Source organism: Myxocyprinus asiaticus, chromosome 24 (genome assembly GCF_019703515.2).
Source record: "Myxocyprinus asiaticus isolate MX2 ecotype Aquarium Trade chromosome 24, UBuf_Myxa_2, whole genome shotgun sequence".
NCBI lineage: Eukaryota > Metazoa > Chordata > Actinopteri > Cypriniformes > Catostomidae > Myxocyprinus > Myxocyprinus asiaticus.
In genome coordinates, this window is record NC_059367.1 from 19,005,026 (window position 1) to 19,027,651 (window position 22,626).

The window sequence follows — 22,626 nt, forward strand, 5'->3', positions numbered from 1 at the left end:
ATAGCTACTGTATCTGTACTTGTTTACAGCTGTCTTTAGCAGGCACTAATGCTTTGAAGTTTATACTCGTACCTATAATGAATTTTATTCATGTGTTTGAAATGGTTTTGAAATTATCCCACACAGGCTATCGAAAATGGTGATGCTGGCCATTGGGATGACAGTTCAACCGAAAGTGACTCCTCTTTGGAGCACACTGAAGTCAAGGCACAACGCCACAGAAATGGGAGAATGAAAAAAGCCAGATCGGGTTAGTTAACCTATACAAGCCTATTCACACCGTAAGCAACGTGACAAAGCTGTGTGAATTGTCAACTACGATCGCTGGTGAAGATTTGCACCAAATCTATTCACACTAGCACGACATGAATTTTTGTCAGCAACTGAAAACTTTGAATAACTGAACGAAAGCTAAAAATGCATGCAAAATACAACCCATCTGGCATACAGATTTTACTCTTTTAATGAAAAATATATCCTGTCACTACAGTGTAGCTGGTATGATGTCGGTATGGAATGGAATAATGGAAGAAAATAGTGTAGTAGCTTGATATATCATGTAATGGCATGATATGTTGTGTGAATTGGCCTTGAGTCTATTGCATAAGTATGGTTTAATTAGTCAATCCATGGAGTGCAATGAAACAGACAGCAGAACAGCTGTTTAAATAACAACATGTTGACACTGAAGGTAATATGTGTTAGTGAGTATCAGAGAGATAAATGATATTTTTCTGTATTCTTAGTCATATTTGTTAAAAAGGTGCCCTGGAATTGAAAAGGGCTCTGAAATGTTAAAACATTTTCATATAATTTCAGTTCAGTTTCAGGTCCAGTGCTCTGGCAATGGTAGCAAGACAGCAGAGAAAACTATAGTGTAAATAACTGGCATGCAGCCTAATAATAAATCATGGATGCGTTCCATAAAAGTTTAATTTTGTTTGGATTTAAAATGAACTTTTCTGTCTGTTGTTTTATGTTTGAGCCCTTGCCTTTTGAGATTCAAAATTGTCTGTGCTTTGAGTTTCAGGGCTCACTTTTATGTATGATTGGTCCAGTGTCACTAGCTATGTTTCCATCCAAATTGTGAATTGAATATATAGGTGAAAAGCTATAATATCACAAAAACAATGTACAAATAAAGCTGTTTCCATTCCATTCCAAAAAAAAAACTAAATTGTCACTTCCGGAGAAATTGTAGCCACTGTGACTCTTTTAATAATAAAATACTCATGGCCTGGGAGTGACAGCCCATCACACAGTTTTTGGAGCACTATGTTTGTGCATTCCTCCTTCCTTATGTCTTTGCGGATCTATAATATAATTTTCAAAAGTGTCAATAAACCTGTTCTTCAGCACAGTTTGTATTCAACTTATTTGCTCTGCAAACTTTTTGAAGGCTTGGATTTTCACGACACATTTATTTCAGGATGACCAGAGCAACATTTCAGATGTGATGAATTGGTCCTCTGGTTAGTCCAGTTATGAATGAATTATTCAGTCACATGACTTTTTTGATACGCATCTTGTATTCCTAAAAAAAATTATAGGAGTTTATTTGGTAAATGTGTTTCCACCATAGTTTATGCACATTTCTTCTTATCGAATAAAAAATGTATCTACCTCAACCGAGCGTATACGTTTTTTATGCGCATTTTGGAGATTTTAGTTGCATTTTTTTATGCGATATCCCAAAATGCTCATTAAAATATGTGGATGGAAACCCAGCTACTGTCTCAGATGTTGCATGTCAGTTAGTAGGATCTGGATGAGCATTGTAAGCTGAAGTTACATTGATAGAACCACAGTTTTCCATGTAAGGTTTGTGTTATTAATGTGGACTGGCTCTCTTTAATGCTAATGGTATTCTTCTCTGTTTTCCATGTGCCACTTTTAGCACAGTTTGCAGGGACTGTCCGTGTAAAGCCTCGTTTTTGTAACTAGTTTTTGTGTTTTTTGGATGCATCTTTGTGCCTCGTTTGCAAAACGTTTGTAGTGTACATGTGTCAAACATTTCCGAATGGGCTCACAGTCAATAGAGTATACTTTGAAAAGCTTGACATTTGACTCAAGACTTAAGGTCACATGGAAAAACAAAGAATACCCCAGCCTTAAGATGCCATGCCCATGGATCACTCACACACTGTTCACTGACCCTATATACAGTAAATGTAAATTTAATATTACTTTTGATATAGTGCAGTTACATTTGAAAATCAAGTGAATCCCGTTGGATTAACAGAAGAGGTTAGATTCATGGAAACAATGTGTTGTTTTCCAGAGACGGTTCAACACTCAGTCACAGTGAAGCCATGTGTGGTGCGACTGGAGAAGATCACCAGTCAGCGAGGTGTGAATAAAATGCTTCAGACCAGTTTAAGTGAATCTAGGGCAGCTAACAAATAATGCTTTACAATCTCAGTCGCTTCTACTGGTGGCAAATGTTTGTGGGTCTTAAGTCCCTCTCTCTCTCTCTCTCTCTCTCTCTCTCTCTCTCTCTCTCTCTCTCTTTGATTCAGCTTCACCCTTAAGCTTAAAGAAAGTTGATCCATGGCAATTAATGTTGATTGTTGCTAGTAGATACTGATCTTTATTGAGATTAACATGGCCCACATTAGATCAATTTATACTTGGCACTTTCAATTTACCTCTTTTAATTGTGTTGTTTTCCTGCAGAAAATGGAGCAGACGATGATGGTATCTGGACTAGTAACAAATTTCAGGAGGTAATATTAGCAAGAAAACTGCTGTGGCTGAGAAACAACAATTAACTGTTTTTAGATTTGTTTTTTTGTTTTTTTAGCCAAATAACTAATTCATGAGGGAGGAATTCACTAAGAATGAATTTCATCCACTGATTGTATGCATCTGGATATATGCCCAGTTTTGATGCTGTTCTCCATCTATCATCAGATTATGAATTACAACTGCATCTTATTTTAATGAAGTAGCAATAAGTTTTTAAAATACAATGCAATCTGTAATATCGATCTATTATCAGCATAATTTGCATTGAAATGAGACGTGTTTGCGCTGAAAATGGCAATGACGTAATTTAAATACACGTTGCAGCACTGTTCGTAAAAGTGGTGCAGCTGTTAAGTGAATTCACCCCCAAGTGTCTTTAGAACATTTTGCTGATCAAATCAGCCATTTCAGCTTTTGAACCCTAAGGAAAATGTTATGGTTACTTTCATAACCTCCGTTCCCTGATGGAGGGAATGAGACGTTGTGTCGATGTAGTGACACTAGGGGTCACTCTTGGGAGCCCCAAACACCTCTGCTTTTTTGAAAAAATGCCAGTGGGAATCGGCAAGTGGAATTTTCATGCCACTCCCCCGGACATATGGGTATAAAAGGAGCTGGTATGCAACCACTCATTCAGGTTTTGTGCTGAGGAGCCGAGACCAGGTCCCGGCCATTTCAGCGGGTAGTTTAGCATTGTGGCAAGAGGGACACAATGTCTCCTTCCCTCCATCAGGGAACTGAGGTTTACGAAAGTAACCATGACATTCCTTATCTGTCACTTACTCGACGTTGTGTCGATGTAGTGACACTAGGGGTCCCTATACAAAACGCCACAAATAGCTGAACTGTGTTACGTGAACTGGCAGTGCAAGACGGGCAGTCCGCTGTGTGCCTCGTAGCCAGCGCACCAGGCCGTCACGTAACCTCCCCCAACGCTCTTATGAGCGTCGAACGGTCCTTCAGGAACAAGTCGACTGCCCAACAATAGGGACAGGCTAGCCCAGCCGAGGCCTGTTTTCCTCTCTTTTCTCCCCAAAAAGAGTGGAATTTGTTAACCGACTGGGAGCCATAAGTGTCTACGTCGGGGGGTGTCCCTCCCAAGGAGAAGACACCGCGGAGACCACACCCCGCCCAAAAAGAGGGGGGGTATTTTGAGTGGAATACGTCACATGGTCTTACCGAGTCTTGTCGGAAGTATGTCACGTGGAGAGGTCCCATGGTAGGTCCTACCCGAAGGGGGAGGAGTTTCTACAAAGCATGGCGACTGGGGGCAGAGGGGCCTCTGCCCAAGGAAGATGCAGTTTACCGACAGGGAAACGAATTTGCGGAAGATATCACTTGGGGTCGCCTTCGGGGAACCAGCACATGTGGAGCACCTACCTCAGTACAGGGTCTCATTAGCGCATGTACTGGGCCGGCAGCGAGTTTCTCTGCAAACTCAACTGCCAGAGGGCTAAGGAGGAATGTCATCCAGGGATCACAGTCTGTGAACATGACTGGGAGTCAAGAGCGCACGTCTTCACCTCAAGGGAAGGGAAAGACGCTATGCGCAAACGGTAAACCCGGCCGGCTCAACCCGGAGATTGTAGAACCTCGCAAAGGTGTTGGGTGCTGCCCAGCCCGCTGCTCTGCAGATGTCTGCCAAAGAGGCGCCACAGGCCAGGGCCCATGAGGCCGCCGCACTCCTGGTAGAGTGGGCTCGTAACCCCGCAGGGGGTGGCACATCCTGAGCCTGATATGCCATTGCGATGGCGTCAATGACCCAGTGGGCGATCCTCTGTTTGGAGACAGCGCTTCCTTTCCGTTGTCCACCAAAGCGGACAAAGAGCTGCTCGGAGCTTCTAAAGCTCTATGTGCGATCCAAATAGATGCGTAAAGCTCACACCGGACACAGCAACGCCAAGGCTGGGTCTGCCTCCTCCTGGGGCAGCGCTTGCAGGTTCACCATCTGATCCCTAAAAGGGGTCATGGGAACCTTGGGCACATAGCCCGGTTGGGGTCTCAGGATCACGTGAGAGTAACCCGGACCGAACTCCAGTCACGATTCGCTGACAGAACACCTGCAGGTCCCCTACCCTCTTGATGGAAGTGAGCGCAGTCAGGAGGGCAGTCTTCAAAGAGAGTGCCTTAAGCTCAGCTGACTCAAAGGGAGTCCCCGTAGACCCTGAAGGACTACAGAGAGGTCCCACGAGGGGACAAGGGATTCAACCTCCTAGCGCCTCTCAGGAACCTGATGATCAAGTCGTGCTTCCTCAAGTACATACCATCTACTGCATCGTGATGAGCCGAAATAGCGGCTGCATACACCTTCAAGGTGGAGGGGGACAGCCGCCCCTCCAGCCTCTCCTGCAGGAAGGAAAGCACCTATCCGACTGCGCATCTCTGGGAGTCTTTGCATCGGGAAGAACACCACTTAGCGAACAGACGCCACTTCAAGGAATACAGGCACCTCGTAGAGGGAGTCCTAGCCTGAGTGATCATGTCTACCACCGCGGGTGGTAGGCCACTTAGGTCTTCCACGTCCCGTCCAAGGGCCAGACGTGGAGATTCCAGAGGTCTGGTCGTGGGTGCCAGATGGTGCCCTGTTCCTGAGAAAGAAAGTCCTTCCTCAGGGGAATTTGCCGGGGGGGGGGGCTGTCGCGAGGAGTGTGAGATCCGAGAACCACCTCTGGGTGGGCCAGTAGGGTGCTACTAGGACGATCTGCTCCTCGTCCTCCCTGACCTTGCACAGGGTCTGTGTTGTCTGTCCGGACCAACACGTGCTTGCCCTGGATCAACAGCCAGAACCTCCGCAGGGCGAGCAGTACTGCCAACAACTCTAGGCCGTTGATGTGCCAACGCAGCTGCGGGCCAGTCCAGGAGCCGGCGTCTGTGTTCCTGTTGCATATGGCGCCCCAGCCCGTCTTGGAGGCGTCTGTTGTACCAGTAAGTACAACAGTCCTTTCAGTATTCGCAGGTCCAGGATTGGGCACAACCCACCGCCTTTCTTCGGTATAAGGGCTGTAGAACCCTTTCTTCATCTCGGCTGGAGGGACAGGCTCTATCGCGCCCTTGCGCAGAAGGGTAGCAATCTCCGCACGCAAGGTAGTGGCATTCTCGCCCTTCACCGAGGTGAAGCGGACGCCGCTGAACCTGGGCGGGTGCCTGGCGAACTGAATTGCGTAGCTGAGTCGGACGGTCCGGGTCAGCCGTCGCGATGGGTTGGAAAGCGTGAGCCACGCGCCCAACTCCAGGTGAGGGGGACCAAGGGAATGATCACGTCGGACATACCGGCGGGTGGGGCCTCGTGGCAGGGAGTACTTGCAGGAGAGCCATGGCATGCAGGACGGAGGCAGCTTGTCCAGCAGCACCGTAGGCCCTAGCTGTCTGGGATGACGTAAACCTACAGGCCCTGGACGGGTGCTTCGGGTGCCCACGCCATGTGGCAGAGCTCTGCGGACACAAGTGCACCGCGAGCGCCTTATCCACCTGGGGGATCACCTAATACCCCTGCCACCTGGCCGCTCCACCATCGAGGGTAGTGAGAGCGGGGGAGCTGAAAGACCGGGATCGGGCAGTAAAAGGTGCCTCCCATGATCTTGTCAGCTCCTCATGCACTTCCGGAAAGAAAGGAACGGGGGCGTGGCCGTGGGCAGCGTCCCGAGCCCAGGGACCAATCGTCGAGCCGTGAGGGTTCAGGGGAGAGTGGAGGGTTCCACTCTAGTCTGACGCTCGTGGCCGCCCGGGAAAGCGTGTCCGTCATTTCCACATCGGCCTGGGACTGGGTGACCATTCCCAAAGGAGGAAGCCCATTCAAAGCCTCTGCGTCTGACTGGACGAGCCCGCTCTCCGATGCTGCGCTCGATAACTCATCGTCTTCCCGGGCTCCAAACAAGAGGTCGAACTCACCCTGAGACAAGCCGGCGGACTCGTCCGAGCGCCGGACTGGGGCAAGCGAGCGTGCTGGGTAATGGGAGGTCCGTGGGGGGATACCCGGCGGAGGTGGTCCCATTGATGTCCCCAAATCGCCCCCAGTGCTATCCGGCATGGCCTCATACCTGTAGGTAGAAGGACCGAGGCGGGGAGCCGCTGGGGTGGCTTGCTTTCTTACGAATGCAAGCCGCGACCACAACGTTGCCATGGTCATGTTCTCGCAATGAGGACAAGACCCATCCACGAACGATGTCTCCGCATGGGCAGCGCTCAGACACGTAAGACAGCGATTGTGGCCGTCAGAAGCGGAGAGATAACGACCGCAACCAGGAATAACACACAAACGAAAAGCCATCTTTAAAAAGACATTCCGTGTGTGCAGCTCTTTTAGAATGAAAATGTACTCTCTCTTTTTTTAGAATATACTCTTTTGTTATTCTGCCGAAGCGCCCAGGGGCGTTCTCTGCACTTCACGGGTGCAGAGGGGGAGAAGCCGCTGAAATGCACCGTAAAATCCAGCAGATGAGGTGAATGAACTCGTGGATGAATTCAGCTTCAATGAAAAGAACCCCTCGGCTCTGAAGAGAAAATCTGAATGAGTGGTTGCATACCAGCTTTTTTTCAAAAAGCAGAGGTGTTTGGGGCTCCTAAGAGTGACCCCTAGTGTCACTACATCGACACAACGTCTGTTGAGTGACAGATAGGGAAACGGCTTTTTAGCTGTTAGATTCCTATTTCAAATTGAATATGGGCCCTTGGAAATGACAACACAACACAGTCTTGCTCCAAAACTGATTAGGTCATTTCTTTGCAGCCAAAAAAACATTGGCACAAATAAACCAACAATATCATCTCACTAACCTCTTTTGATTAATCTTCTTTCATTCTCTATATCTGTACTTTGGGACCTTATTACTTCACTGTAGGAGTCATGTGACCTTAGTGACAGCGTATGTGTGTAATGTTTGAGCATATATGCATGTGTGTGCATGTATGTGTGTATTTGTGTGTGTGGGTCTTTAGGGCTCTGTTAGGGGAATATACGGTTGGGAGAGCAGCTTACGGCAGAAACCACAGGCACGCACCGTCTTTCAGGCCGGTGCAGGCACCTGGAGCAAACCAGTGAACCTAGACAAGGACAGCAAGCACGAGGCGGTATGTACCTGCCCAGGAGGAGATCAAATGCTCTGTCTTGCTGATCGCAGGTGTAGAGGGACAGTCTCCTAGCTTTGTCCCATTCATGCTATCTCTGTTGGTCTGTTTTCATAAGTGATGGATGCAGCTTCATGAATGTGTCCTGTGGTTTCCTTTCCCGCTTTGATTCTACCTTTTGAATTCTTCTGTAGATATGAGTCTTTGTCTGTTTTCTTTCTGTTATTTCATGCCTAACCTTATTAACGTCTGCTTTTCTATGGTGCATGGATGGTTTTTATAGCCTATGTACTGTATGTTCATTATGCAAAGTGCCATGCATGGTACACTGATACACTAACTTTCATAAGAAAAGTCTTCTTACTGGTGCCAATGACCCCGTTTCCACCTGGTATTAAGATGTGTCTTGATCACATGTGGTCAGTGCCAAATACAGGTCTAAACGGGGTCTAAAAAGTTGCGATCGGATCACAAAAACCACATATGAATGTGGTAAAAAATGCATGTGACCACATCGCATTTGAAGTGTAAACAAAATCCGTTCTGTATGCGTCCCGGTGTAGTGCCGAATGTTGACTCCCTAGTATCCTTATGTTTAGGGATAGGTGTAGGGATGGGCTTTGGGGATAAGGGCCAATCTGGTAGCAGGGAGGCAGAATCTGGTGGGCAGTCAGATGAACACTGGCAGCAAAGTTCCACCCCTCACCTGTCAGTCAACCGCTGCGCTAAAACAAGAGTTTAAACTAGGGATGTAATGGTTTCAAGGCTTCACTGTATACCTCGGTTTTAAAACAGACAGTTATCATACCGTTGAAATCTTCTCATTGACGGTATTACATAAATATAAATACAGATTTTTTCAGAACTTTTCTAAAATCCAAATCAGTTTAATTAAGAAACACAACATCAAATAAACTTGGTGAGATAAAATAAATCTTTAAATTGCGCCTTCCTCATGTTACATTCGACTGTCACTCAATTTCAAAGGTAACATGCAGGTGTCACGAGTGCAGCGCATCATGAGCACATCAGAAGTGCAGCATGAGCGTATCATACAGACATGTCAGAGCCTGAACCTTTATTTCCGCCAACAAAACGGTTGAAGTCCGCTGTCTAGGATTACTTTGGGTATGTTAAAGACCCACGAGGCACCATCAGTGTTGATGGTTACCCAGTCTGTAAAGTTTGTTACAAAAAAGTATTGGCTCAGGCAGAAAACACTTGCACCATCTCTGTTGAGCACCATCCCATGGAATTTGCGGAGATGAATGTAAGTGGAAATACAGTATACAGGATAATAAATTATAGCCCCTATTTCATAAAAACACCAGATTCAATGTAGTTTCACATGATTTGTAATGACTAGGTAAGCTAAAGTTATGTTTATGTTTTCTGTAACATTCACAAATGCAGAAAACGTATTTAAGCACTCATTCAACATTACGAAGTGCCAACTGTTTTCTCATTTGCCTAAGTGCAGTGCAACAGTAGGCCAACAATGTGTATGATACTACTAACAATATTTTTTACTTATAAATAGGGTTTACAAAGCACATGGCTTTTGTGTGCAGGAAATTTACATTGACAATATGCATTCAGGAAATTGACAGTGAAACTGTGGCAGAAAATAGACAGTTTTGGAGAAAATGCCAATAAATAAACTGCAAATAAATATATATTTTTAAGAAGGTATTGTTTATAATTAAACTAAATCACAAATGCAACAAATTACTGAATGCATACAAATGCATATCTGAAGTGTTAACCTGGGCAATAATCATTACACATTTTTATAATTCAATTTCATAAATCATAAAATAATAACAAAATGTGTGTTGCTCAGCGAGTAAAGACACTGACTACCACCCCTGGAGTCACGAGTTGGAATCCAGGGCGTGCTGAGTGACTCCAGCCAGGTCTCCTAAGCAACCAAATTGGCCTGGTTGCTAGGGAGGGTAGAGTCACATGGGGTAACCTCATGGTCGCTATAGTGTGGTTCGTTCTCGGTGGGGCACGTTGTGAGTTTTGTGTGGTTGCCGCAGAGAATAAAGTGAAGCCTCCACACACGCTATGTCTCCGCGGTAACGCACTCAACAAGCCATGTGATAAGATGCACAGATTGACGGTCTCGGATGCGGAGGCAATTGAGAGTCATTCTCCAACACTCAGATTGAGACGAGCCACTACGCCACCACGAGGACTTAGAGCGCATTGGGAATTGGGCATTCCAAATTGGAGAAAAAAAGGGGAGAAAATAAAAAAGAAAGAAAATTTGGACATAACTGGTAGGACTTTCTTGCTTAGATTGATTGCAAAAAGAGATGTCAGGCAGTATGTTAGTCTCACACAACATTCACTTTCATCTTTTTTCCATGCATTGAAAGAGAATGGTGACCAAGGCTGTCATTATGCCACAGTAGCCGCGTTTCACTGGCGCTAGTGCCTGCCAAGGCCAGTTGCGTTCCCACTGACACGTCCGGAGCTTCATTGTGCTTTCTCTGGGCTTCCTCAGGGCCAACAGTCATTGGCCTTTGGCGGAGTTTAGCTGATTCAGGTCAGAGGTTTCAGCACCAAAATACCTACCAATTTTTCATATCTAGCAACCAGCTTCAACAGATCAGTACAGGTTCGGGAAAAAAAAATAAAAAATTGCATGCACAGTACAAATCCGTATTCATTTCGAGGGCAAGCTAGTATCCAGGGTCTGATACCCTCTTGCTTGTGGAATGGGCAGGGTGCGTGATGTTGGCTTTTGGGCAGCGTATTAAGGGCGGTGTGTAGGGCAACTCTGCAGGGCTACTGGCCCGACGATGATTTGCTCTCACAGCTCGAGGTCTGAGACTATTGGTCCCTTCCTGACCAGTTGATAGCCCTGGCTCACACTGGCCTGATGGTGGAAAAGTGGCTATTGAATCTGGGTGTTGTGTCTTTGTGTTTTCCTCAAAAAAGTTTACACAAATAAGATTGTTATTTACACTTCCTTTATAAGTTTTTGTTTCTGTCAAATTTTAGATGAAGAACGAAGCTCATTCGTCTGGATCCAGTGTTTCGACGGCAAGCCCCAAACCTGGGAAGAGAGACATGACATACCAGGTAAACTGTGGAAAATGTGGGAAATATCAGGGAATTTTGGAATTGTGATTTCCTTTTCTGGAAATGTCATGGAAATGTATTATAATCTTAAAAAGTCATGGAAGTGAATATAATGTTTAGTTTATTCGTTTTGTAACTAGTTATGCTCACCTCTAAAATTCCTCATTATTGAAGTATGAACTAATTTATCCTTCTACTGTAATTTCTCAGTGGACGGTAGTATTGTTGCATTTTCTGACTCCATTTCCCTTTGCAGGATAATAAGGGTTTTTCCAAAGGAGAGCTGGTGTGGGGGAAAGTGAAGGGCTTCTCTTGGTGGCCTGGGCTGGTGGTGGCATGGAAGGGCAGAACAGTTCCCGTGTCTATGAGGCGTGTGGAGTGGTTTGGAGATGGCATGTTTTCAGAGGTAATGACTTTTTCTGTTTCTGTCCCTCTCTCTCTTTCTCCTGAGTCTGAGAAATATTTTTCCTCATTCAAGCATTCAGTATTTCTCAGAGCACATTTCCTAAAGCACATCTCTCTTGTTGATTGTAGATTCATACAGAGGGGCTAATGCCTTTTGCTGCATTTGCAAAGTGCTTCTGTAGTAAATCCTTTGAAGGTCTGCCTACCTACAAAGATGCTATTTACCAAGTCCTCGAGGTACAGTAGCAAGATATTTATTTAATGGTGCTTGTGAGTTTTGAACACTTATTTGAACATTGATACAATAGTTTAGTTCTTATCCTCAAAGGTTCTTGAATATGCTGCATGCATTCATGACATCAAATCTAACTTTAGCTCAAATCATTCATAGTGCAGTCTTAGGCATTAATTTATTTCTGTTTAATTACACTGTATTGTGTTATGTTTGTGTGTAGTTGGCAGGAGAACGCTGTGGGAAGACTTTCTCCAGCTCTGGGAAAAGCACTGAAAATATGAAAGCCATGCTGGACTGGGCATTTGGAGGTTTCAAGCCCACAGGTCCTGATGGCTTTATGCCTCCTGTAGGTATGTATAATAAGGTTAGGGATTGACAGATGTACCCGAGTGGGACTGGCATGAGTACTCGAAAATGACAGCAATGATTGATCATGAAACACAAAAATTAAAACTTCAAAACATTTCTCACCATTTGAAGTCCAGTGATAACTAAATGCAAATGTGCAGAAAAGGGCCCCATTTTTAATTTGGGTGTTTGTTGTTTTGGGTGCTTGGGTTCTGACAGACGTTATTTTGCGTCAACATTGTACACTGTGACATTCAGTCAGGTGCAGCAACAACACTGAGCACACATCAAAGATTAGCGGGTGTTCACACAGGATGCGTTCTCCCTTTTAAAACAGATAGATGGAGCGCAACTCAGTGGGACAGTGTGTCTTGAGACACATTTTTTTAAAATTTGTAATTAGACATGTCCTCTTAGAAACGACACAATAGCCAATGATATGCAGTGTTGGGTGTTATCCAATTACAAAGTAAATAGTTACTGTTATCTAATTACTTTTAGTCAAAAAAGTAATGTAATGAATTACATTTTAAATTTTTGTTATCAGATTGCAGTTACTGACTTTTTTTTCTCCCCAATTTGGAATGCCCAATTCCCAATGTGCTGTAAGTCCTTGTGGTGGCGTAGTGACTCGCGTCAATCCGCGTCTGAGACCATCAACCCGCGCATCTTATCACGTGGCTTGTTGAGCGCGTTACCACGGAAAAATGATGTGTGTGGAGGCTTCACATCATCCACTGCGGCATCCATGCACAACTCACCACGCGCCCCACCGAGAACGAACCACATTATAGGAGACCTGGCTGGAGTCACTCAGAATGTCCTTGATTCGAACTCACAATTCCAGGGGTGGTAGTCAGCGTCTTTACTCGCTGAGCTACCCAGGTCACAGTTACTGACTTTAAATTAATTTAATTACTTTTAAGTACATAATATGGTTATGCTTATTTCTAATATATTATTTATGTAGAATACATGAATTATTGCCCCATAACGAGTCATTGTGAAGGAGAAATGTGAGGTGCTCAGTGTGACTTGTGTGGAAAAATGGACAAGGAAGAAATATAGACATTAATTTGAATTTGTTGAGCAGAAAAGTGTTTTAACTTAAATGTAAAGTAATTGGTAATGTAATTACTTCTTCAATAAAGTCATTAGTAAAGTAGTCTGATTACAATTTTAGAGAAATAATTAGTCATTTGTAGTGGATTACTATTTTTAAGTAACTTACCCAACTGATGATTTGACATGTGATATTCTGTATCTGTCAAGTACTCAAATAGGCAAAATGCCCATTGGTTTAAGATGTCCTATTCAAGCAGCTTGTGTTATTTTGTAATTGAAAAAACAATTTGTGTTTCTCTTTAGTTCTTTCAAAATTGAAGAATTAACCAAATGTTGACATTTTCAGATATTCCTTGGCTTCATCTGCACTGTTTGATCAGAATTGAATGCAACTTTTGTTTTTACATTTCACAGACAGCTCATCTAGTAATAAAGCGGAGTCATCGGATTCCTCTGTGTCTGATTTTCAGCCACCAGCCAAAAGGAAGTATGTCCACAAGAACAGACAGCCCACTCAGGAATATACCAGAGGTAAGCGAAATCGAGCAGTGATGTTCTTTTCATTTTATCTCATATATTCTATTTCATATTAGCCGATTATGCAGGAACTAATGTTAGTTTCGGTATAGTTTTTGTGTGAAAACATACACAAAATATGTTTTGTCCTATTTCTTTCAGAGCAAATGGTCCATGAAGTCTCGGTTAAAGGCAAAAACATTAAAGGTGAGTCATTTGATTTATTTATTTAAATTCAACATTTGAGTTAATTAATAAAGCTATATTTAACTCCTACAATTATAACTGTACATGCTGTCTGTGGTTATGGCTGTTTCCTCAGATTTCTGTCTGTCCTGTGGAAGTGCCGACATTGAAATTTTCCATCCTCTCTTTGAGGGAAGCCTTTGTTTTAAGTGCAAGGTATAAGTTGTATGTTTGTTCCTTTAGTGCTGAATTACAATTGGTATTAGTTAACCAGAGCATAATTTTGGATGTGTGATTGTGTATTTGTATGCATGTAGGAGAACTTTACAGAGACCCTGTACAGATACGATGAAGATGGCTATCAGTCATACTGCACTGTGTGCTGTGCTGGGCTGGAGGTCATTCTCTGTGGAAATAAAAGCTGCTGCAGGTTTGTACTACACACTTTCTCACTTTTGTACTTAAAGGGTTACTTCACCCAAAAATAAAAATGTTGTCATTTACTCAACAACATGTTGTCCCAAACCTTAATTACCTTTTTTTGTAGCATACAAAAGGAGATGTCAGGCAGAATGTTAGTCTCAGTCACCATTCACTTTCACTGTATGGAAGAAAGATGCAATGGAAGTGAATGGTGACTGAGGCTAACATTCTACCTAACATTGTCTGTTGTGTTCCACAGAAAATGTATGCCATGAGGGTGAACTATCCCTTTAGTGCCATCTTAACCATCAATGCAGATTGTCTCACTGTCTTTTCCTTCTTTTATTCTGTTCAGGTGTTTCTGTAAAGACTGTTTGAATATGTTAGTGGGACCAGGGACATTTGATAAGCTAAAGGAGGTAGACCCATGGAGCTGTTACGTCTGCCTGCCCTCTAAGAGATATGGTGTGCTCAAGCTCAGGCCTGACTGGAGCGTTCGTGTCCAGGAGTTTTTTGCCAATAACAGTGCTTTTGAATTTGTGAGTGTCCAGTGTTTCATCTACCATACCATCTTGTCCTCCTCCTATTAGATATTCAACTGATGCAATTCATATTTTGAAACTTTAAGAGCAGAATGGTGTTTTGAACTCAAAGAGGACTGTAAAACTAAACTAATTTGTAAATTTTGATGGTATAGATGCAGTTAAGACAAAAAAACACTGACTTGGGATTTCTTGTCCCTCTTCAGTTCAAGGATTGTTTTGTAAAGAGTGCATATTACATCTTACTTTTGCTAAATACATGTATTATGCCAGAAAGTGAGACAAAGAGACCCAAGAGCAGAGGAACAGTTCAAAGGATTTATTAACAATAAATTGTAACTTCAACTGGGCTTGCGAAGAGTGGAGAACCCGGCACCGGCTTCAGTAAGCAGGAGATAGGTGTTCGTTGATGCATGCATGCTGTGGCCGCACAGTGAGCAGATCCGTGAGGAATCCTCCATGAAGAGTGTGTTCGTAGGTGAGTGTTTGTATTGTGGTAGTCAGGAGCAGATCTGTGAGGAATTCTCCATTGAAGAGTTGTGGGTGCAGAGAATAAGCGCACAGCAGACTGGAAGATAACCACACTCCTGACACATGGGCAGAGACGGGCAACCAAAAAAGATACACGAGACAGGACCAACTAGGCAGAGAGAGTGAAGTAAGTTACTTCACACCAAACAACAATCTAGAAAAGATACTGACACAACGAAGGGATAAATTAGGCAGTGAATCAGCAGATAACCAGGTGCTGATAGCATTTCCCATGGAAACACCGATCATGCATGCCAGCAGCGCCTGAGACACATAAGGGAGAAAAATAACAAAACAAACAGAACAAACCGACGAACTCACTGGAACCATGACAGTACCCCCGCCCCCTTCCCAGGGATGCCTCCTTGCGTACCCAGCAGAATTACCTTGCCGGAGGTGGAACTGGTATATGAGGGCATGGTCCAGGATGTCCTGAGCCGGGACCCAACATCTCTCCTCAGGCCCATAGCCTTCCCAGTCAACCAAGTACTGGAACCCTCCGCCTGATGTCGATCAGTCTCCTGACTGTAAATGCTGGAGGGCCCACAATTAGACGCGTAGGAGTTGGGACGGGTGTGGTGGGTGGTAAATTGGAATGTAAAACTGATTTAAATTTGGAGACATGAAAAACAGGGTGAATGCGTTTGAGGTAAGGATGTAACTTAAGACGGACCAGTGATGCACTAATGACCTTGGAGATTGGAAACGGCCCAATAATCTTGGGACCCAGCTTACATGAAGGGAGTCGGAGCGGAATGTCCTTAGAGGACAACCAAATCTTCTGACCGCACACGTAAACTGGGGGCTTAGACTGGTGCCAGTCCGTCGACCTCTTAACACGTGCACCAGTCCTTATGAGGTATAGGAGGTCTTATTAGTCATGCAAACGGCTACGAACCAGCAAATGTCCTGCACTAGCAATGGCCACCAGAATCGCTGTCTAATAAGTGTCTAGGTGCAAGTCGCCCCTGGATGACAAGGGATGTTGGATGAGTGAACCCACTGTAGGACAGGTGTCTGAAGTGATCGCAGAACAAGCAACCGACCCGCTGGGCACGTAGTGGGGGATGCGGTTTTTCGTATCGCAGCATAGACTTTAGCCTCCACCTCCCAGGATACCATGCCCACCATTTGAGTGGCGGGTAGAGTGGTAGCTGGTGGGATGGTAGAGGTCTTGACCTCGTAAATGAGACAATGAGTCGGGCTTGATGTATTTAGAGCCTGGGCAATACGAGAGGATGAAATTAAATCGGGTAAAAAATAGTGCCCAGCGAGCCTGTCTAGAGTTAATACGTTTGGCACTACGAATGTACTCTAGGTTCTTATGACCAGTCCAGACCACGAAAGGTACCCCCAAACCCTGTAACCAATGACGCCACTCACCCAAAGTCAGCCGGACAGCCAGCAATTCTCTGTTACCAACGTCGTAGTTCAGTTCTACTGATGTTAAGCGATGCGAAAAAAAGGCACACAGATACATCTTTCCATCCGAGGAAGAGTGCTGCGACAGGACCACTCTGACACCAACCTCCAACGCATCCACCTCCACCACAAGCTGACATGCAGGGTCGAGAGTTATTAGGATAGGCACGGTAGAAACTGCTTCATTAATTCTCGGCCCACAGGGACCAACAAAAATCAGTGCGGGTGGAGGCGAGATCCGTCAGAGGAGCGGTGAGTAGGCTGTAATTTCGAATAAACCTATGATAGAAATAAGCAAACCCCAGAAACATTTGCAAAGCCTTGCAAGAATCTGGGGTTGGCCAATCAGTGATGGCTCTGACCTTGGCAGGATCCATGTGCACTCCCTCGGACGAAACGATGAACCCCAGGAACAGAACCAACTGCATGTAAAGCGCACTTCTCCGCCTTGACGAACAGCCTATTCTCTAGCAGTTGCTGAAGCACCTGCCTGACATGTTGAACACGGTCTTGGATATTCCAGGAGAAGATCAGAATATCATCAAGATAAACAAACACAAAACATCAACCATGTCTCTGAGCACATCATTCATGAGCCCCTGGAAGACGGCGGGGGCGTTGACCAATCTGAAAGGCTTGACCAAATATTCAAAGTGCCCCCATGGGTGTTTAAAGCCATCTTCCACTCATCCCTCTTCCTGATCCAAACAAGGTGATAAGCATTGCGTATGTCCAACTGCGTAAAGACGGATGCTTCCTGCAAGAGTTCGAAAGCTGAGGACATCAACGGTTCAATTCAATAGCACAGTCGTACGGGCGATGAGGAGGAAGGGTCGCAGCGTGGGACCGGCTGAACACCACCCTCAAGTCATGGCATTTCAACAGAACTCTGGATAAGTCCGCCAGTTCATCCTGCAATGAAACACAATACTGGACAGGGGAGACAGCAGAGTTAAGACAGTTCGACAAACAGTAAGGACTCCAAGCAAGTACAGTGTTGGTTGACCAGTCTATGTGTGGGTTGTGCGTTACCAACCAAGGATTCTAACACTACAGGTGCCGATGGAGATTGGATCATGTAAAAGGACAACTGCCCCATATGACTTCCAGAGATGAAGGTGACTGGCTTGGTGGACTGGGTGATGACAGTCAAGGGTGTGCCACTGAAGGTGTGGGCGGTGATAGGTCCATCCAACTGGACCATAGGAACCCACCATTCAGAAGCCAAGTCGATGTCCATAAAGTTCCCTTCAGCTCTGGAATCCACCAACACGGAGACTGTGTAACTGGTTGATCCAAACTGCAGCTGGGCCGGGAGAAATGTGTGTAAACTGGGGTCTCTGTCCAAGGGTGTTGCGCTTGCCAGTAACACCCTACTTACTGACGAGCGGTGTCTTTTAACTGGAAAGAAAGCAGAGAAATTACCAGACCAGACACAATGAAAGCATAATCCTTGAACAAGGCATCGCTGTTTCTCCTTATGAGAGATCCGAGTTCTCCCAACCTGCATGGGCTCTGCGACGGGCCGTGATTCCGGTGATCTGGCCGAAGCTGTGGACTGGGTAGGATGGCCAGCTGCCCGGGTAGGTGGGGAGCAGCGCAATGGCATAGGGCCAGACGTTGATCCACTTGGATGGCCAGGTCCACCAAATCGTCGAAGCATGGAGGCAGATCCAAGGGATAGATGTCATCCTGGATATTGTCAGAGAGCCCATACAGAAACCAGTCCCACATGACGTGATCAAGAAGCTTCCAGGGTGCGGAACTCAATAGCATAATCCGTGACTCACTGATCTCCCTAAGACAGTCCGGATAAGAGCCTAGCCGAGCGATCAAACACTCGGCGGAGCTCCGTGGAGAAGGCGTGAAATGAAGCGCAACATGGATGTCTGTTGTCCCACATGGCGGTCCCCCATTCATTGGCCCTTCTGGTGAGGAGTGTGATAACACAAGCCACAAAGCAGAGGGCTGTAACATTAAGAACAAGGAACATTGTGAAAGGAAAGTGCTGCAGGATCCTGCCTCACCTGAGAATGGGGTTGGAGGTTGGATATGTGAGTATCCAGAAACGTGGGGAACCGGCAGAGCCGGTGAGGGCGCTTCCTGAGTGAGACCAGCATCGGTAGGTTGGCGGAGTTGTTGAACGACAGAGGTGAGCTCAGCAAGCATCGTCTCCAGAGCCCAGTTAGATGCAGAGATTTGATCCTGCTGATGTCCCAGTAATTTGATCCTGCTGATGTCCCAGTAAAGCTTCCTCCTGAGACAGGGCGGAGCGAAGAGTAGATTCCTCCGCTGGGTCCATACTGGCTGGATTGTTCTGTCAGAAAGAGAGACAAAGAGACCCAAGAGCAGAAGAACAGTTCAAATGATTTATTAACAATAAATTGTAACTTCAACTGGGCTGGCAAAGAGTGGAGAACCCAGCACCGGCTGCAGTAAACAGGAGATAGGTGTTCGTTGATGTGTGTGCGCCATGGCCGTGCAGTGAGCAGATCTGTGAGGAATCCTCCATGAAGAGTGTGTTCGTACACACGGCAGAGACGAGGAATCCTCCATTGAAAAGTCGCGAGCACAGAGAATAAGCGTACAGCAAACTGGAAGGTAACCACACTCCCGACACGCGGGCTGAGATGGGCATCCAAACAGATACATGAGACAGGACCAACAAGGCAGATAGAGCAAGGTAAATTACTTCACACCAAACAACAATCTAGCAAAGATACTGACACAATGAAGGGATTAAGTAGGCAGTGAATCAGAGGAGAACCAGGTGGTGCTAGCACGCTACTTAGTGGCATGATCAGCGTTCCCCTAGGAACAATTAGTGTTCCCATGGAAACACTGATCATGCATGCCGGCAGCACCTGAGACACACGAGGGAGAGAAATAACAAAACAAACAGAACAAACTGACAAACTCATCAGAACTGTGACATATTACTGCTAAGTAATTTTTTTTCCTTTCTTAGGAGCCACATAGAGTGTATCCTTCAATTCCAGCTCATCAGCGTCGGCCGATCAAGGTCCTCTCCCTGTTTGATGGAATTGCAACAGGTCTGTTCACTTGTTTGTCTTTCATTTTAAATTTGTTCATAAATTGAAGCAGTGAGAGCATTAATTGGATTACAAGGTAATTAATTACTGTAATCTAATTACTTTTTAGTCAAAAAGTAGTAGTTTAATGCATGACATTTTAAACTCTTGTAATTAGATTACAGTTGCTGATTTTCAATTAAGTTAATTACTTGGGTTACACATATTTCTAAAATATGTGTAACCTTATTTATGTACAATTCATTTAAAAAATGAATTACAGTGATATATATGTCTGTTTGTGTTTCTGTGAGAGCTGAAGGGTGTACGCCCCCTAACAAGTCATTGTAAGGGAGAAACATGTGGTGCTGAGTTCATTACTTAAGTGTGACAGTGAACAAGGTGGAAATATAGATTAATTTGATGAATGGAAATACAAAACCTTTTCTGTGAAAGTAACGTAAAAGTAAAGTAATTAGTAATGTGATTACTTTTTTCGATAAAGTTTTCAGTAAAGTAATTATTGATTACTGATTAAAATTTTAGAGTAAATTTGTAGTGGATTAACTCAACCAACACTGAATTAGAGTGACGATTTTTGGCTTAACCAAAGGGGGGTGTTATAATGCGAAAAAAGTTTTCGCTTAAAATGTTAAAGTCACCGTATACATAATGCAAAAGAGGTATCATTTGAAAGCTTAGAATCTGAACTTTTCATAGATAAACATCACTTCTGCATTTATGTTACATAAAATAACAAAATAAGGCCTTCATGTCGCAAATTAGCACCCCCCAGAGGTAATGGGGTAGAAATATTTGTATGAAAATAAAATTATTTTACATAGCACGTAAATGGACAAGTCATATATCAAATAAAAGCTCTTATTCTAAGAAATGTGACTGTACAGTTTATTTTGTTGCCCTATTACCACATTTTGAAAGATTTTCAAAAGAATCCCAAATTGAAATATGATTTCTGTAAGTCATCAAATATAATGTCTCTTTATGTGCCAATCACTGCTGTTGTAAGCTCCAAATAGCTAAAAACTTTATATATGCATTAACCGTAAAGTTTTCAAAAAAAAAAAAAAAAGAGCAATTTTTTACTTATCTGTGAGCTTGCTTGGCTGAATAATCTTGTTATATTTTAGATGTCCAGAACAAAATATGCCATCCAGCAGGAAAAGCATGCTAAACAAATCATCAGAAAAATATGTTTTCCACTATTAATGATGATGATTAACATTTTATAAAAATGTTATATATCATCGCGATGACACTTAGATTGAGCTTCTAGTCCACTCAGAGGCTTAGATATTTCACGAAATAATGAGGGTGGTACATGAACTGAAAATTAGACTGAACGTCTATGGACAACCACATCTTTGAGTGCTAAAATGCGTTAGAGTGCCACCTACATTTCAGATCTGTAAATTGTGATGGAATGTGATAGAGAAAAAATTTATTTTTCTAGTGCTTGCTACCATCTAGTGGAACGAAATAATACTTTTCAATGTGAGGTAGAGTGAACAGAACCAGAAATATATTTTGACAAATTTAGGGAAGAAAAAAAAAAGTTCTTTTTTTGGGGGGGTTTCTGAAAAATAAGACCAATGTTTTGCAATTAGTCCACAGTATGTGTGAATTGTGAGCTTGTAAATTTGAGTGTGAAACATTGCGGGCGGCAGCCCAAAAATACACCAGAGTTTAAGAAGCTTGTGAATTTGTTGAGTATCATGGGAGTTGGGAACCAGGTTGATTTGTGATCTTATTGCTCTTTATTACAGGATACCTGGTTTTAAAAGACCTGGGCTTTAAGGTGGAGCGCTACATCGCCTCTGAAATCTGTGAAGACTCCATTGCAGTTGGGATGATCAAACATGAGGGCCTGATTGAATATGTGAAGGACGTGCGCACCATCACAAGGAAACATGTACATAAAGAGCATTATCACTTTCCCGAATTTGTGGGAGTTTTAAACATAAGAAATGTAACCGTGATATTATTTGATATATAGGCTAAAGTTTGCTAAACAAACTTTAGCTAAACATACTGTTATATATACTTTTCCTCACACCTGCATGTTTTAAGGAAATTGAAATGAACTCTTACAAATGTTTCCTTTTGCACATCATTTTGTAGCTGGCTGAGTGGGGCCCATTTGACCTCCTGATTGGTGGAAGTCCCTGTAATGACCTGTCCATGGTGAATCCAGCCAGAAAAGGTCTTTTTGGTAAGAACTCTCTGGGATGTTTATATTTACAGCAGGAGTTCACAGTGTAACATCATTTATATCAAAACAACACCAGTGATTTATCCTACCAGTTAAATCAAACTGTGAAAGATGATAATTGGTATGATAGAGCATTCATGTACAGTTGAAGTCAGAAGTTCACTTAGGTTGAAGTCATTAAAACTCATTTTTTAACCACTCCACAGATTTCATATTGTTGTTTAGGACATCTACTTTGTGCATGACATGAGTAATTTTTCCAACAATTGTTTACAGACAGATTGTTTCACTTTTAATTGACTATATCACAAATCCAGTGGGTCAGAAGTTACTGTGCCTTTAAGCAGCTTGGAAAATTCCAGAAAATGATGTCAAGTCTTTAGGCAATTAGCCAATTAGCTTCTGATAAGCTAATTGGCTAATTTGAGTCAATTGGAGGTGTACCTGTGGATGTATTTTAAGGCCTACCTTCAAACTCAGTGCCTCTTTGCTTGACATTATGGGAAACATCTAAAGAAATCAGCCAAGACCTCAGAAAAAACATTGTGGACCTCCACAAATCTGATTCATCCTTGGGAGCAATTTCCAGATGCCTGAAGGTACCATGTTCATCTATACAAGCAATAGTACACAAGTATAAACACCATGGGACCACGCAGCCATCATACCGCAGGAAGGAGACGCATTCTGACAGGTTGACAAGTATCTATATCCACAGTAAATTGAGTGCTATATTGACATAACCTGAAAGGCTTCTCAACAAGGAAGAAGCCACTGCTCCAA

General features: G+C 43.8%; 1 protein-coding gene across 8 annotated transcripts in view; it reads left to right on the plus strand.

Moving 5' to 3' along the window:
* dnmt3ba (DNA (cytosine-5-)-methyltransferase 3 beta, duplicate a) overlaps positions 1-22,626 on the plus strand; it is a 103,553-nt gene that overhangs the window by 74,724 nt on the left and 6,203 nt on the right. For 4 of the 8 annotated variants that reach the window (XM_051654142.1, XM_051654143.1, XM_051654144.1 and 1 more), the window contains exons 6-21: positions 127-250; positions 2,282-2,350; positions 2,677-2,726; positions 7,684-7,815; positions 10,825-10,905; positions 11,162-11,311; positions 11,440-11,547; positions 11,766-11,895; positions 13,373-13,489; positions 13,637-13,681; positions 13,797-13,876; positions 13,978-14,090; positions 14,439-14,622; positions 19,547-19,631; positions 21,398-21,543; positions 21,753-21,843. In XM_051654142.1, coding sequence (XP_051510102.1) covers positions 127-250; positions 2,282-2,350; positions 2,677-2,726; positions 7,684-7,815; positions 10,825-10,905; positions 11,162-11,311; positions 11,440-11,547; positions 11,766-11,895; positions 13,373-13,489; positions 13,637-13,681; positions 13,797-13,876; positions 13,978-14,090; positions 14,439-14,622; positions 19,547-19,631; positions 21,398-21,543; positions 21,753-21,843 — 1,705 coding nt within the window. The remainder of the gene's footprint in view (positions 1-126; positions 251-2,281; positions 2,351-2,676; positions 2,727-7,683; positions 7,816-10,824; positions 10,906-11,161; positions 11,312-11,439; positions 11,548-11,765; positions 11,896-13,372; positions 13,490-13,636; positions 13,682-13,796; positions 13,877-13,977; positions 14,091-14,438; positions 14,623-19,546; positions 19,632-21,397; positions 21,544-21,752; positions 21,844-22,626) is intronic. The other 4 variants (XM_051654147.1, XM_051654146.1, XM_051654149.1 and 1 more) reach the window with 4 other exon arrangements.